The 18,077-nt window shown below is 37.3% G+C and overlaps 1 protein-coding gene across 5 annotated transcripts in view; it reads left to right on the top strand.

The window, feature by feature from the left end:
• Positions 1 to 18,077, top strand: part of GRM5 (glutamate metabotropic receptor 5) — a 582,464-nt gene that overhangs the window by 417,069 nt on the left and 147,318 nt on the right. For all 5 annotated transcript variants that reach the window (XR_010121538.1, XM_055283197.2, XM_055283195.2 and 2 more), the window contains exon 4: positions 15,869 to 16,104. Coding sequence is in view for 4 of the 5 variants with exons in the window: in XM_055283197.2 (XP_055139172.1) it covers positions 15,869 to 16,104 (236 nt within the window). In the remaining variant the exon portion in view is untranslated. The remainder of the gene's footprint in view (positions 1 to 15,868; positions 16,105 to 18,077) is intronic.

Genomic DNA, 18,077 nt, shown 5'->3' with positions numbered 1-18,077 from the left:
ATGCAGAATAGAATTGGGAAGTGAGTATTAACTTTATATTGCTGTGAAACAAATTATAACAAAATTAGCAGCTGAAAGCAAAATGCATGTATTATTTCATACTTTCTGGATGTCAGGAGTCTGGATATGGCAACTGGGTTCTCTGCTCAGGGTCAAACAGGCTGTAGTCAGGGTATTGGTGAACTGCATTTCTTTTTGGAGGCTTTGTGGAAGAATCTGCTTCCAAATACATTCAAGTTTTTGGCTGAATTTGGTGGTCTGTGGGTGTAGGCTTGAGTCTCCATTCTGGTTGTTTGCTGGAGGCCATACTCATTTCTGAGAGGCCACCTGCATTCCTTTCCCTGTAGCTCCCTCCATCAGGAAAGCCAACGATGGAGATTCTCCTCCAGCTCTCTCATGTCAAGTCCGTCTCATTTGAATCTTTTTTTTTTTTTTAAATCAGAAATCACCAGTCCCTTTCAGGACTCACCTAGTTAGATCAGATTCACAGAGGGTAGTATCCCTATTTTAAAGTCAGCTTGTTTGGAACCTAAAATACATCTTTAAAATCCTTCCAGAGAAGCACTTATCTAGATGAGTGTTTGATTGAATAACAAGAGAGGTGTGTATACCCCAAAGATCAGAGATCTTGGGTGCCATTTTAGAATCTTACCTACACATTTTCAACATACAATCTGATCCCTGTTTTCCAATACATGTCTCTTAAATAAAATTCATCAAGACACAGTTCTCTGCTGTCAATTCTGTATGTCATTACTTAGCAGGTTTATGAAGTATGAAATGTGCTGGAGTTTTGGAATTAGCAAGATCTGAGTTTATATCCCCTCTACATTTGCCATGGGGTTTTGAGTAAGTTATTTAATCCCTCAGATTTCCTCAGTTATAAGGCTAGTTAATCCTCCAGTTTCCTCAGATGTAAAAACTAGGGCTAATAATTATCTCTAAGGCCTGCAGAACTTTAGAAAAAGTCATACAATGGAAATTACCTTATAATATGCAGGTGGCAAATTTCAAGTTCCTGAAATTTTCTCTTCTTTTGAATGTTCTGATATCACTCCTCCAGTCTACCTCTACTTACTTTTTATGAATCCTTTGAAATGAGAAATATTGAGACTTATACACTTCAGAAATAAGTTGATTTTCAGTTGATAACATTATCTTTTTCTCAACAATTCTAAATTTTGATTCTTTTTGGAATTAATTCATTAGCGTTGGCTGGGGTATATTCATAAGAACCTTAATTTAAAATTTCAAAGCCAGGCACAGTGGCAAAGGCCTGTAGTCCTAGCTACTCCAGAGTCTGGGCCCAGGAGTTTGAATCCATCCTGGGCAACGCAGTGAGACTGTATCTAAAAAATAAAATAAAATAAAATAGAGTCTCAATATTTTTCCTTGATTTTCACTAGTGTATAGAGATTTGAGACTTCCTACTCTTTCCGGGGGTGCAGGGAGCAATATTATGTGAAAACAGCCAAGTAGTCCGTAGACTCCCACTATTAGAATTTTTTTAAAATCCCAAAATATCTGTTAAAATCTATTGGTAAGAGATTTGGCAGGATGATGATTACATGTGGGTAGAACAGCAGTTTCCATAATAATTATGTGGGTTGCAAACAGATTTTGAAAAAAAAAAAAAAAACTGAGATGCAGCCTAATGAATACATTCATTAACCTTAATAACATCAGGTAGATAACAAGAGGACCATTCTGCACGGGGGAATGAATTCAGCCTTTCAGAATCATTTATAAGGCACATTTGACAGTGTTATTTTCTCAATTAACAAATGAGTAGACATAGTTATCTGAAAATAAATCTGTTATTTGAAGTTTTCCTTTTAAAACCTAATTTTTAAACAAGTTATATTAAACATTTCTCGAGTATTTGGTATGTACTGAGCATTATAATAAGCATTAAGGATACAAAGATGTGCAAAGTATAAAATTTGTAGTCTACTTTGGGGAAGCAAAAGTAAATGTAGCTATCTTTAATACAATGACAATTGCAAAACTAAAAGCATCATGTTACCTCTATGAGAGCAGAAATCTTGCCTTCCAGTTTCACCACTATATCCACATATTTAGAATATTAGTTACACAATACTTGTTCAGTGAATAAAGCAATGAATGTCACTGTATTTTAGAAGCAGAGCAGAAGGAACCATTAAGCCCAGAGGAGCTTTTTGATAAGTTGCATTCAAGCTAAATCTGTCTGCTTGAATTACATTTTATCAAATCAGAAAACATGTGAGAAGTTAAAAGAATGGCACTCTGTGCAGAGGGAATAGCATACTCAAAGGCTTAGGAGTGTGAAACTATAACATATCTAAGGAATAAGAATCAATGTTCTATGTCTCCAATGAACAGAATGTGTGAGGTTCGTCTCAGCAGTACCAGTTTCATCACGATAAGCATAATTAATGATTTCAGTGGGCAAGAATAACTGTGTGGCCCTAGCGTGCCCCACACATAGTTACATTTCCTGACACAAGTTTACTGACCACTAACTTCTAGGAATATTCATTCAGATTCCAACATTTTTAGATTGATATTGCTCCTTTTGGTACACAATGTACTTACGTTGTTTGCCTATGGCAGGTAGCACCATGGGATGCCTTCCTAAAATCTCCATGGAGTTGTAGTATTAATAAATAACCATGCTGCCATTTGAGAGTTCTAGTGAAAATCCATGCCCATTGTATATAATTAGTCTTCCATATAAATAAATCAAGAGATTATAAATGTAAGAATTAAGAACTTGGAAATATCCAGAATACTAATTGAGGTGATCAGAGAATAATCTTAGGGAGGCAAGAAAGGAATGTGATTTTCAGTAAATGATAATTCAGTGACTGGAAATCTAATGATTTCTACTGTTTATGGAAAGATTGAGTAAAATGGAAAGGGAATGTTTAATCTGAAGGATAAATAAGAAAAACCCAATGGACTGGAAGCTGGCAATGCCCATTCAGGCAGGTCATGCCTAATGGACTGTTGACTCCTTGAGGGCATGGCCTGGAACTTACCAGTGTTTGGCACAGAGGAGGCATTCAAATGTTTAGTGAATTAATAAATTGAAATGAATAAAACATTGAGACTGTTACTAAAGGATCACTGAATGCAATTTTCAGGGTTACGTATATTTTTCTGTTTTCCATAGCAATAACTTATAACATATATTGATAAGAAATGAAGAAAGAAAGAAAAAATTATATTGTCTTCATTTTATGGATTTAGATTTCATTAAGGGAGATAGATTTTTAAATTATTTGGCATCGCTGCCCTAACATTCCATAATCCTCAGACTTTTTTCTTTATAATTGTCTAAGATTTATTTTTATATATTCCTGTTAGCATATAGCACTCAAGAGGATTCACATTCTAGCAAAAATAGATTGTGATATTCAGCCTATTGGTTGTTAAATCCTATCATAATTATTTTATAGCTATAACTATAACTATTGGTCTGCTTTTATTTCATAAATTTAATATAATGAATGATAGAAATAATAACGTTAAAATACTTTTAGTATAAGCATACAATGGTGTAAGGTATAAATCTTTACAGATGTATAATTACCATTTTTTTCTCATATTTTTGAGTGCCAACAGCTATTGCACAGCAAACAAAAACATATATACAATAATACAATAGAGTAGGTTAATATCGTACTGGAACCACTGGTAAGAACATTGTTAACTTGCATTTTTAACATTCAAACCAGCTGCATATGGAGAGAATATGTAGAAATCCAGGAGAAAAAGAAATGTGAGAGATCATATAAAGATAAATCTGAACATCACAGATCCCAACTCATATTCGTTTTATTCCTTTTTCACACAAAACCTGTTCTCTTCCAATGCTGTCCAGCCTAGGACATGGAGCTACATGCAGTGTTGTTATTCTCCTCCCACAAATCATTAAAATGCTCCTTTACCTTCTATGCCCCACAAGTTTAGAGGTTCTACGTTAAGACTCCTTATAAATAGGGCTCTTCATTCTTACTGCCACTCCCTCAATTCAATTCTCCATTGGCTTCCTTGACCATTGCAACATATTTTCTAACTTGATTCCCTAACCTTCATCTCCAACAGCTCTAATCTGTCATGTAAGCTTTTAGCAGAGTTAATCTACTTCTCATCATGTCTTTGTACCATTTCCCACTTTAAAAGCCATCACTGGCTCCCCACTACCTGTATGACAAAGTTGGAAAACTTCAGGATAGCACAAAAGAACACTCACAACTGATTCTCTTCAGCTCACCCTCTCATTACTTCTCTGACCTGTGCATCCTGTATAGCTGCAATGCTCCATATTCACTATTCCTTGATTAACAATTTTTTTTCAATGTATAGAAAACAATATTTCAAAATGCTGGTATCACTCTATTATCCATACTTTTCAAACTTAGTTCAACTCTTATCTCCCTAAGAAGTGTTGGTCAATTATTTATTGATCTGCTTTCCCACTGCATTTAGGACATGCCCATAATAATAATTTGTATGTGGTCAATTATTTATGTCTGTCCTCCTTTCTCATCCCTCCACTAGACTTGTGAACTGCTGGAGCAGATTCCCTAAAACCTATTTAACTCACGTTTTTTCTCAGTTTCTTTTCTTTTTCTTTTTTTTATCATTATACTTGAAGTCTTAGGGTACATGTGCACAATGTGCAGGTTTGTTACATATGTATCCATGTGCCATGTTGGTGTGCTGCACCCATTAACTCGTCATTTAGCATTAGGTATATCTCCTAATGCTGTCCCTCCCCACTACCCCCACCCCACAACAGTCCCCGGAGTGAGATGTTCCCCTTCCTGTGTCCATGTGTTCTCATTGTTCAATTCCCACCTATGAGTGAGAACATGCGGTGTTTGGTTTTTTGTCCTTGCGATAGTTTACTGAGAATGATGGTTTCCAGTTTCATCCATGTCCCTACAAAGGACATGAACTCATCATTTTTGATGGCTGCATAGTATTCCATGGTGTATATGTGCCACATTTTCTTAATCCAGTCTATCATTGTTGGACATTTGGGTTGGTTCCAACTCTTTGCTATTGTGAATAGTGCCACAATAAACATACGTATGCATGTGTCTTCATAGCAGCATGATTTATAGTCCTTTGGGTATATACCCAGTAACGGGATGGCTGGGTCAAATGGTATTTCTAGTTCTAGATCCCTGAGGAATCGCCACACTGACTTCCACAATGGTTGAACTAGTTTACAGTCCCACCAACAGTGTAAAAGTGTTCCTATTTCTCCACATCCTCTCCAGCACCTGTTGTTTCCTGACTTTTTAATGATTGCCATTATAACTGGTGTGAGATGCCATCTCATTGTGGTTTTGATTTGCATTTCTCTGATGGCCAGTGATGATGAGCATTTTTACATGTGTTTTTTGGATGCATAAATGTCTTCTTTTGAGAAGTGTCTGTTCGTGTCCTTCGACCACTTTCTGATGGGGTTGTTTGTTTTTTTCTTGTAAATTTGTTTGAGTTCATCGTAGATTCTGGATATTAGCCATTTATGAGATGAGTAGGTTGCGAAAATTTTCTCCCAATTTGTAGGTTGCCTGTTCACTCTGATGGTAGTTTCTTTTGCTGTGCAGAAGCTCTTTAGTTTAATTAGATCCCATTTGTCAATTTTAGCTTTTGTTGCCATTGCTTTTGGTGTTTTAGACATGAAATCCTTGCCCATGCCTATGACCTGAATGGTATTGCCTAGGTTTTCTTATAGGGTTTTTATGGTTTTAGGTCTAACATGTAAGTCTTTAATCCATCTTGAATTAATTTTTGTATAAGGTGTAAGGAAGGGATCCAGTTTCAGCTTTCTACATATGGCTAGCCAGTTTCCCCAGCACCATTTATTAAATAGGGAATCCTTTTCCCATTGCTTGTTTTTGTCAGGTTTGTCAAAGATGAGATGGTGGTAGATATGTGGAATTATTTCTGAGGGCTCTGTTCTGATCCATTGATCTATATCTCTGTTGTGGTACCAGTACCATGCTGTTTTGGTTACTGTAGCCTTGTAGTATAGTTTGAAGTCAGGTAGCGTGATGCCTCCAGCTTTGTTCTTTTGGCTTAGGATTGACTTGGTGATGTGGGCTCTTTTTTGGTTCTATATGAACTTTAGTTTTTTCCAATTCTGTGAAGAAAGTCATTGGTAGCTTGGTGGGGATGGCATTGAATCTATAAATTACCTTGGGCAGTATGGCCATTTTCACAATATTGATTCTTCCAACCCATGAGCATGGAATGTTCTTCCATTTGTTTGTATCCTCTTTTATTTCATTGAGCAGTGGTTTGTAGTTCTCCTTGAAGAGGTCCTTCACATCCCTTGTAAGTTGGATTCCTAGGTATTTTATTCTCTTTGAAGCAATTGTGAATGGGAGTTCACTCATGATTTGGCTCTCTGTTTGTCTGTGATTGGTGTACAAGAATGCTTGTGATTTTTGTACATTGATTTTGTATCCTGAGAGTTTGCTGAAGTTGCTTATCAGCTTAAGGAGATTTTGGGCTGAGACGATGGGGTTTTCTAGATATACAATCATATCATCTGCAAACAGGGATAATTTGATTTCCTCTTTTCCTAATTGAATACCCTTTATTTCCTTCTCCTGCCTGATTGCCCTGGCCAGAACTTCCAGCACTATGTTGAATAGGAGTGGTGAGAGAGGGCATCCCTGTCTTGTGCCAGTTTTCAAAGGGAATGCTTCCAGTTTTTGCCCATTCAGTATGATATTGGCTGTGGGTTTGTCATAGATAGCTCTTATTATTTTGAGATACGTCCCATCAATACCTAATTTATTGAGAGTTTTTAGCATGAAGGTTGTTAAATTTTGTCAAAGGCCTTTTCTGCATCTATTGAGATAATCATGTGGTTTTTTTCTTGGTTCTGTTTATATGCTGGATTATATTTATTGATTTGCATATGTTGAACCAGCCTTGCATCCCAGGGATGAAGCCCACTTGATCATGGCGGATAAGTTTTTGATGTGCTGCTGGATTCGGTTTGCCAGTATTTTATTGAGGATTTTTGCATCAATGTTCATCAAGGATATTGGTCTGAAATTGTCTTTTTTGGTAGTGTCTCTGCCGGGCTTTGGCATCAGGATGATGCTGGCCTCATAAAATGTGTTAGGGAGGATTGCCTCTTTTTCTATCGATTGGAATAGTTTCAGAAGGAATAGTACCAGTTCCTCCTTGTACCTCTGGTAGAAATCGGCTGTGAATCCATCAAGTCCTGGACTCTTTTTGGTTGGTAAGCTATTGATTATTGCCACAATTTCAGAGCCTGTTATTGGTCTATTCAGAGATTCAACTTCTTCTTGGTTTAGTCTTGGGAGGGTGTATTTGTCGAGGAATTTATTCATTTCTTCTAGATTTTCTAGTTTATTTGCATAGAGGTGTTTGTAGTATTCTCTGATGGTAGATTGTATTTCTGTGGGATCGGTGTTGATATCCCCTTTATCATTTTTTATTGCATCTATTTGATTCTTCTCTCTTTTCTTCATTATTAGTCTTGCTAGCAGTCTATCAATTTTGTTGATCTTTTCAAAAAGCCAGCTCCTGGATTCATTAATTTTTTGAAGGGTTTTTTGTGTCTCTATTTCCTTCAGTTCTGCTCTGATTTTAGTTATTTCTTGCCTTCTGCTAGGTTTTGAATGTGTTTGCTCTTGCTTTTCTAGTTCTTTTAATTGTGATGTTAGGGTGTCAATTTTGTATCTTTCCTGCTTTCTCTTGTGGGCATTTAGTGCTATAAATTTCCCTCTACACACTGCTTTGAATGTGTCCCAGAGATTCTGGTATGTTGTGTCTTTGTCCTCATTGGTTTCAAAGAACATTTTTATTTCTGCCTTCATTTCGTTATGTACCCAGTAGTCATTCAGGAGCAGGTTGTTCAGTTTCCATGTAGTTGAGCGGTTTTGAGTGAGTTTCTTAATCCTGAGTTCTAGTTTGATTGCACTGTTGTCTGAGAGACAGTTTGTTCTAATTTCTGTTCTTTTACATTTGCTGAGGAGAGCTTTACTTCCAACTATGTGGTCAATTTTGGAATAGGTGTGGTGTGGTGCTGAAAAAAATGTATATTCTGTTGATTTGGGGTGGAGAGTTCTCTAGATGTCTATTAGGTCCACTTGGTGCAGAGCTGAGTTCAATTCCTGGGTATCCTTGTTAACTTTCTGTCTCGTTGATCTGTCTAATGTTGACAGTGGGGTGTTAAAATCTCCCATTATTATTGTGTGGGAGTTTAAGTCTCTTTGTAGGTCACTCAGGACTTGCTTTATGAATCTGGGTGCTCCTGTGTTGGGTGCATATATATTTAGGATAGTTAGCTCTTCTCGTTGAATTTATCCCTTTACCATTATGCAATGGCCTTCTTTGTCTCTTTTGATCTTTGTTGGTTGAAAGTCTATTTTATCAGAGACTAGGATTGCAACCCCTGCCTTTTTTTGTTTTCCATTTGCTTGGTAGATCTTCCTCCATCCCTTTATTCTGAGTCTATGTGTGTCTCTGCACATCAGATGGGTTTCCTGAATACAGCACACAGATGGGTCTTGACTCCTTATCCAATTTGCCAGTCTGCGTCTTTTAATTGGAGCATTTAGCTTATTTACATTTAAAGTTAATATTGTTATGTGTTAATTTGATCCTGTCATTATGATGTTAGTTGGTTATTTTGCTCGTTAGTTGATGCACTTTCTTCCTAGCCTCGATGGTCTTTACAATTTGGCATGTTTTTGCAGTGGCTGGTACCGGTTGTTCCTTTCCATGTTTAGTGCTTCCTTCAGGAGCTCTTTTAGGGCAGGCCTGGTGGTGACAAAATCACTCAGCATTTACTTGTCTGTAAAGTATTTTATTTCTCCTTCACTTATGAAGCTTAGTTTGACTGGATATGAGATTCTGGGTTGAAAATTCTTTTCTTTAAGAATGTTGAATATCGGCCCCCACTCTCTTCTGGCTTGTAGAGTTTCTGCCGAGAGATCAGCTGTTAGTCTGATGGCCTTCCCTTTGTGGGTAACCCGACCTTTGTCTCTGGCCGCCCTTAACATTTTTTCCTTCATTTCAACTTTGGTGAATCTGACAATTATGTGTCTTGGAGTTGCTCTTCTCGAGGAGTATCTTTGTGACGTTCTCTGTATTTCCTGAATCTGAATGTTGGCCTGCCTTGCTAGATTGGGGAAGTTCTCCTGGATAATAATCTGCAGAGTGTTTTCCAACTTGGTTCCATTCTCGCCTTCACTTTCAGGTACATCATTCAGACGTAGGTTTGGTCTATTCACATAGTCCCATATTTCTTGGAGGCTTTGTTCGTTTCTTTTTATTCTTTTTTCTCTAAACTTCCCTTCTCGCTTCATTTCATTCATTTCATCTTCCATTGCTGATACTCTTTCTTCCAGTTGATCGCGTCAGCTACCGAGGCTTCTGCAATCTTCACGTAGTTCTCGAAACTTGGCTTTCAGCTCCATCAGCTCCTTTAAGCCCTTCTCTGCATTGGTTATCTTAGTTATACATTCATCTATTTTTTTTCAAAGTTTTTAACTTCTTTGCCATTGGCTTGAATTTCCTCCCGTAGCTCTGAGTAGTTTGATCGTCTGAAGCCCTCTTCTCTCAACTCGTCAAAGTGATTCTCCATCCAGCTTTGTTCCATTGCTGGTGAGGAACTGCGTTCCTTTGGAGGAGGAGAGGTGCTCTGCTTTTTAGAGTTTCCAGTTTTTCTGCTCTGTTTTCTCCCCATCTTTGTAGGTTTTTCTACTTTTGGTCTTTGATGATGGTGATGTACAGATGGGTTTTTGCTGTGGGTGAACTTTCTGTTTTTTAGTTTTCCTTCTAACAGACAGGACCCTCAGCTGCAGGTCTGTTGGAGTTTGCTAGAGGTCCACCCCAGACCCTGTTTTGCTGGGTGTCAGCAGCAGTGGCTGCAGAACAGCAGATTTTCATGAGACTGCAAATTCAGCTGACTGATCGTTCCTCTAGAAGTTTTGTCTCAGAGGAGTACCTGACCAAGTGAGGTGTCAGTCTGTCCCTACTGGGGGAGTGCCTCCCAGTTAGGCTGCTCAGGGGTGAGGGACCCACTTTAGGAGGCAGTCTGTCCGTTCTCAGATCTCCAGCTGTGTGCCGAGAGAACCACTACTCTTCAAAGCTGTCAGATGGGGACATTTAAGTCTGCAGAGGTTCCTGCTGTCTTTTTCTTTGCCTGTGCCCTGCCCCTATAGGTGGAGCCTACAGAGGCAGGCAGGCCTCCTTGAGCTGTGGTGGGCTCCACCCAGTTCAAGCTTCCTGGCTGCTTTGTTTACCTAAGCAAGCCTGGGCAATGGCAGGCCCCCCTCCCCCAGCCTTGCTGCCACCTTGCAGCTTGACCTCAGACTGCTGTGCTAGCAATCAGCGAGACTCTGCGGGTGTAGGACCCTCCGAGCCAGGTGCGGGACACAATCTCCTGGTGTGCCGTTTTCCAAGCCCATTGGAAAAGCGCAGTATTAGGGTGGGAGTGACCTGATTTTCCAGGTGCCATCTGTTACCCCTTTCTTTGACTAGAAAAGGGAACTCCCTGACCCCTTGCACTTCCCGAGTGAGGCAATGCTTCGCCCTGCTTCGGCTCGTGCACAGTGCGCTGCACCAACTGTCCTGCACCCACTGTTTGGCACTCCCTAGTGGGATGAACCCGGTACCTCAGATGGAAATGCAGAAATCACCCGTCTTCTGCATCGCTCATGCTGGGAGCTGTAGACCGGAGCTGTTCCTATTCGGCCATCTTGGCTCCACTCCTCCCTTTTTTCTCAGTTTCAATACAATTTCAACACATAGTGATGCTGTCAATTGCATTTTCTTCAAAATATACACTGCTCCTCTCCATGGGAAAAACCATGGATGTCTGTCCCATTCAGGTCAGGTTTAGCCATGTGATTTGTTCAGTCAGTGAAACGTGAGCAGAAATAACATGTGCCACTTTTAAGGAGAATCTTAAGAACCATTGTATGATTCCCCTATCATCTGTTTTTCCTTCTACAACAGTGGTCCCCAATGTTTTTGGCACCAGGGACTGGTTTCATGGATGAAACCGTTCCATCTCACAAGGAGCGCACAACCTAGCTCCCTCACGTGTACAGTTCAAGATAGGATTCACCATCCTATGAGAGTCTAATGCCTCTGCATTAGATCTAACAGGTGACAGAGCTCAGGAGGTAATGCTCACTCAGCCAGGGCTCACCTCCTGCTGTGCAGCCAGGTTCCTAACAGGCCACGGACAGGTACTGGTCTGAAACCTGGGGTTTGGGGACTCCTGCTTTATAAGATTAGTATGTCCCAGAAACAGACTATTCTTTTAGACTTCAAACTCAAAATGAATATGACATAGAACAGAGTTCTAGGCCATCTGCAGTGAATATAAAGGCTGAAATAAACCTCTGTTCTATACCAGTGAGATACTGGGACTATTGATTGTGACATAATTTAGTCTAAGATGGGTAGATATTTAATAAATGTCGAAGAAAAGAAGGAAGGTTATAGAGACCTAGGAAAAAATAGCAGGGTAATTCAGGAGTCAATTTTGTTTTAAACCAGAACTGTCTGTTGAAAAGAAAGAAAAATTAACCTTTCATGAGTTTCTCATTATGAGAAATATAGGAATTAGAGTTGAAAGGAGAAAGAGGAAGAGTAGATTGTAGAGAAAGAGAGTATAATTTTGGTAATGCAATCTTGGGAAGAAAGTGAAAGTAAATTCTCTCTAGATTAGCATGTCCTTAAGATGTCTGCAGGGAATATTTAAAGGATCTAAGTATCTGCTAGTGAGGTGTTTTGAGAATCCAGTACATATGTATAAAGAATCCTCCTTTAGTTAAGCCAAGCTAAGTAAGTTAAGAATGCTTTTTCTATTTTAAATGTCCAAGTTATTCTGCTTCCATAGCCAAAGAAAGGCTACAAACCTGACTAAAACAACATCTAGATTAAGACTATATGTAATTACAGCCAATTCTTATCATTCACAGAATGTTCTATAAACATGCAGCAAACAGTAAATTAGTGAATAATCACCATTACTCCTGGAGGAAATACAAGCTTAGGTTGCTGTGAGCCTTTAGTCACAATGTGTTCGTCAACTAGTCAAAGCATAACCTTGTTTTCTGTGTGTTCTTGTTTAAAGACACCTTATTTATTATATATTGTTGACTCACTAACACTGAACTTGCAACAACAGCACTTTATTCATGCAACTTATTTAACATATGTATTGTCTATATTCAGTTATCCCTAGTCCCTTGATATTTGCAGAGCATTGGCTCCAGGACACTTCCTCCCCTCACCCCACCAATACCAAAATCTAAAGACGCTCAGGTCTCTTATATCAGGTAGCTTAGTTTTTACATGTAACCTATACACATCCTCCATTATACTTTAAATCATCTCTAGATTATTATCCCTAATATAACATACATCTTATATAAATAGTCATTATACTGTCTTGTTTTTTATTTGTATTATTATTTTTCCAAATATTTTCAATTAATTATTGATGAAATCTGTGAATATGGAACCCACAGTTATGAAGGGCTGACTGTATTTTCTATGTATATTACAGCCATCTTGTGCTTAGAAACACTAGATAACACATCAGCTTTATTCTTGGAGGCCAAGTTAAACAGCAAAATCACCAATAAAAAACACGAACATGCAAAAGATGGCACTAAATAGATACTGAAAGTTTGTAGTATGAGAACTGAAACAAGAAAGCAGAGGGTCACCTTTTTCAACCTCAGATGGGGACATGCACTTCAGTAGTCTCAAATGTGTACCACTCTCTGCATGCCCATGAATGACTGCAAAAATGCCACCAATATTGATTCTGGTATTGCAAATAAACTTCAGCTAGTAGCTAAATTTGTAAATGCAGAATCTGTAAATAATGATGATCAACTGTATATCCAAACAACTGAAAAGAAAAGAATAAAATGGATTATGAGTTTTGCCCACCAGTGAGAAGAGGAAGATATTGGATGGATGGATAAATAATAAATCTAGCAAAGTGTCTTAAATGTGGTAGAGTTTTAGTAAATGTTAGTTTCCTTCCCTATGTTTATCCCTTTGTTTTCTCTTGCTTTGGTAAAATACATGTCACCCAAAAATTTAAGTAGTACAAGAATATTGAAGGTCCACTCTACCAAAGTAATAGAAAGCATTAGGTGGCAGAAAGGTTTTTTCTTAGCATTTCATTTTACTACTGAATCTATTGCATCATACTTAGAGATGCCCTATCATCTTAATGCAAATCTTAAAAGCATATTTATATTAAAATGTTAATATTTAATAAGCTAAAGTCAATACAGCACCCTCTAATTTAGCCAGTGTTAAGTTGTCTTTTTGGGATTAACATAGCAGATATTATCAAAAAATTTAAATAGAATGACCCTGTTTTGTCACATAGATACTGCAATTTTCTGTTTCCACATTATCTCCTTTATGATTTATATTGTGCTGTTAATTGGAAACATCTGAAACAAAAATTATTTTAAACTCACAACTCTAACTTATAAGACTAATAATAAAACATCATAGTTTTCTAAGTTATTAAACTTACAGGAAAGATATATACCTCAAAAAAAAAAAAAAACAGAGAAAGTACATGATGAGAGATGAGTAAATTATCACTCTCATCCTGACAGTTTTCTTTTATGGAAATATCACCTGCAAAAAAGTTTATCAAGACAAACTTTTTACAATCCCTGTTAAATTCAATGAATGAACTGTGAAGGATAAATTGGAGCCATTATAATCTTACATTTCTTATGTAATATTCATAATCATAGTGTTACATAAGAGTGAGCTAATGTTAACAAAAGGAGCAATTTAAATTCCCACTTCCTTAGAGAATGGGGCTCTGCTTGACAAACAGAGCTTCCTGTCCCATTTGCAACACGCCCATGCAGCTCCTCCAGTGCCAATGAGACCCACACTCTCATCTCAGTGATATAATAAACCCTCCAAAACAGAGGAGAAAATGAGGCAAACAAGCCCACTTCATTTCAACTTGTCAGCTTTAAATAAAATCTTCTGGAGCTGAAAATGGGAAAGTTGAGGGAAGATAATGTGTGAAGTAACCAAATTCAACATTGGGACAAAACATACTACATTACTACTTTTTTTTTCTTGATCTGCCACAAAAGTTTTTGAAATTTCACTATAGGTAATTTTTAATGAAATATCTTTTTGTGATGGAGGACTTAGAGAAAAAGTGTTCTTTTTGTTTATTTTTTCCCTTCTCTCCACCCAATGATGCCCTAGCTAATATCTCAAGTCATCTCAAGCCCTTATGATATCTTCACAAGTAATATATGACCTTTGGAATAACTCCCAATTATCAATATTTATATCAAAGTTGGTACAGCTGAGCATACTGAAAAAAGTGCATGCTTTCTGTATAATTTAAATTAATTACTTACATAATACTTTCTTGGCACTGATTTTTTATGCAAAATATTGGACCATGCTTTCTGCATAGAAAAAAAAATGTTAAGGGCAAAAATGCATTGAAAGGAAAGTAAAAACAAACATTCTGTTATAATGGAAATATTTGAATAGCACTGAGGTAAGCAGTGATTGGTAGTGTAAATCTCTTGCCACATCCTCTTCCCACTACACACTGCCCCTACCCCCAGCTCACCTCCTAACACTTTTTCTGCTTTGCATTTAGGAGGCTCTAGTCTGTTCTTCCCCTTAAATCTCTCTATATTCCTTCTTTTCTCTCTTTGAGGTTACTTGTAATTTAGTCACATTTTCCCTTTCCCCATACTTCCTTAACAAGGGCTTGCACTTCTTCCAGGGAAAGACAGTACCACTGGGTTCCAGCAGACATACAGCACAAACTGTGTATATACCAATGGCAGTGAAGAGGGACAAGTCACTTTCCTTCTCCCTTAGATGCCCTAGGGTGTACCCAAATTGTACACCCAAACATCTTTTCATGCCTTTTATTTTTATTTCCAATACAATGTTTCATGTATTTTCCAAATCATTGTAGAAGACTTTTTCTTATTCTGTTATACTCTCCTCTAGCATTATAATATGAGCCCTCTGATTTCAAATCCTTTTATCTTAAAATTCCTAAATAACTTTGAGTGAGCAGTGCATAGAATGATAGTTATGTTGAGGAGTACGATCCCTTCACCACTTTTGATGGCACATTGTTCAGAAGTTCTTTTGGGCACTCTAATATAAAATGTGATTTCAGATGTAGATTTTTAATATATTTTAGAGATTCCATGGGATAGAAAAGAGTGTATGGACTATGGACTAAAAAGATTTCAGTTTGAGGCTTGGCAAATCAACATTTAATACAGTAACCATAATCAGCAAACGGTTTTTTAAACCTATTATTCACTTGTAAAATTTGAACAAAAATGTTGTGTCACAGGATGATTAAATTAATATTAGGTATGTTGGAGGATATTTTTGATTCTTATTTTATGATCATTGTAATTATTATTATTAAAGCCAAAGAAAATAATGTATTTAAAGTTAACTTTACCTGGCTATTAAATGTCCATTAAAAATGTGAATGATGATATTATGCAGCTTCCATGTATATACTATATTTTGCAACCAGTAAAATTGTGCCAGAATCTCCAGGTTATTTTCTGCAGTTTAAGGTAAGTGAGGCTAGTGCCTTTTAGCACTCTTAGGCCCAGAGTTTCCATGGTGTTATTGCACTTTTTATTCTAACAAGCTTCTATATCAATAATCACATCGGTGTAATATAGGACCATCATGTGGCCTGAGGTATCCATTTAATGACTAATCTTGTCAAAAGGAAAGAAAATGGACTCATTTGCTTAGGAGATATCTGCTCTAAGCTGAGAGTTTTTTTATTTCCCCACAGTGATGGCTGGGCTGACAGGTATGATGTGACAGATGGATATCAGCGAGAAGCTGTTGGTGGCATCACAATCAAGCTCCAATCTCCCGATGTCAAGTGGTTTGATGATTATTATCTGAAGCTCCGGCCAGAAACAAACCACCGAAACCCTTGGTTTCAAGAATTTTGGCAGCATCGTTTTCAGTGCCGACTGGAAGGGTTTCCACAGGAGAACAGCAAATACAACAAGACTTGCAATAGTAAGCAGATTTATTGTTTCATTTAAAATGAATAAGGCTAAGCCTCCAATTTAAGTAAACAATGTCATGGTGATAGTGGCTGTAATATGTTACAAGGGAGGACTCTTACCTAATTAGAGTGGATATTGCCACTTATGGTGATAAACAGGTTTTAGTCTCATTAGGAAAAACATATCAGAGCAAGTATTTAGTGATATTTTATGTGAGTAGATCATTTCTATTTGTATCATTCAAAAAATTGAATGTATTTCCGTAGGCATTGTGCTAAAAACATCACATGAGCTCCAGAATGGAACTATTTCTGACATCCTTGAATGCAGTGACTACATTCTGCTCATTTCTATTATCCAGAGTAGTTAGCACAGTGGAAGCACATAGTAACGGTTTCATATATGTACAAAGAATGAATAAATGAGTGTTGAAGGACAGATCGAGTTGCTACTTCCATCAGTAAACCATAAAATAGTACCAGGGATTTGCTATATATAATTGTGATGTTTCAGGAAACATAACCTATGTAGAGCCATTCATTCAAACATTCAACAAATACTTATAAGAGGCTAAGAATGTACCAAATTTTGCTTTAGTTGTAAGGATACAAAGATGGAGAAAGCTAGTTCTTGCCCTCAAAGGTTTACTATCTTGGAAGGGAGATAGTAATGCCAACAAAAATTGCAATTGAAAATTATAAGTGTTATGATAACTAAGGGTTTAAAATAAGGGCTTGGGTTAATATTATTTGTAACATGTCCAAAAAGAATCTTGAAATAACCAGGTAGAGCCAGCATATACTTTATCTATCTATATCTATATCATCTATCTATCAAACATCTGTGCCTGCAAAAGATAAAGTTTGTAAAAATTGATGAAGGATTTTTTTTGGAACTGACTTATCCCGCATTGTGTTATAAGAAACCCATATGCATTTGCATTGGAGGAAAATGCAAATTGAACATGAAACATTGTTCAAATTTTTGAATGACATAAATAGTAATAAATTATCTAAAATCTTACTAGAGTGAATACTTGCTCTGATAAGTTTTTGTTAGTTGGTGGTATAGGTGCCTTTACCCATGGTGCTGGAACACCAGAATTCAGTGGGGCAGTGGGCTTGAAATCCTGGTCCATTACCCAATTCTAGTCCACAAAGAGGTTGTCACATACCAGCAACAAAATGATAAAAACAGAAACAATTTAGTGAGCTATTCATAAAGATTCCTCCCTCTGAGGTCATGTTCATCCTATGTTTCTGGTATCAGTTTGTTCTTTTGGGAAATGATGGAGATAGTCAATGGTGGTTTGTGCTTGTTTTTAAATGTAATTGCTTCATAAAACAAGAACTCAGCAATCTCATATCAGTTCCTATTTGGGTAGAAGAGGAGGGGAGGAATGCTGGAGTGTGGGATAACACACCCATCAATGAAATCCAGAAATCATTGCAACATAGTGTGAGAGTATGTTTGCTTCTCTCCCACTTCAGATCCTTCTAACTCTGACCAAATCCTCAAATGCTTACTCATTTCCTTTGTTTTCATTTTTTATGGCAAAATATGTGGGAAACAATAGCATTGTCACTTATGGCTCACAATTTCAAATTTGTAGCTAATTTCATATTTTAACAGTTCTATCTAGTTTCTGAAGAAAACAGATTTATTTTCTCTCTTGAGATTTGGGGATCATGTGTCCTTCCACGGTCTATTCTATGTTTGTATACTTATTACTATGTGTAGCTTCATTGAAGGAGTTCTGAAAGGTAAGCAGTAGCTCTGATCTCATCTTTAGTTCCTCTTTATGAGGAATTAGTGACAACACTAATCATGTGTAGCTTCATTGAAGGAGTTCTGAAAAGTAAGAAGTAGCTCTGATCTCATCTTTAGTTCCTCTTTCAGAGGAATTAGTGACAACACTAACCAGTATATTTAAGGGAATTTTTCCAGTTGGCCTGCACCCTCTTTCTTTATTAATTTATTCTT

This window comes from Symphalangus syndactylus, chromosome 6 (genome assembly GCF_028878055.3).
Source record: "Symphalangus syndactylus isolate Jambi chromosome 6, NHGRI_mSymSyn1-v2.1_pri, whole genome shotgun sequence".
NCBI classification, from domain to species: domain Eukaryota; kingdom Metazoa; phylum Chordata; class Mammalia; order Primates; family Hylobatidae; genus Symphalangus; species Symphalangus syndactylus.
The sequence above is the reverse complement of the archived record's forward strand: the minus strand, read 5'-3'. Positions and strand labels throughout refer to the sequence as shown.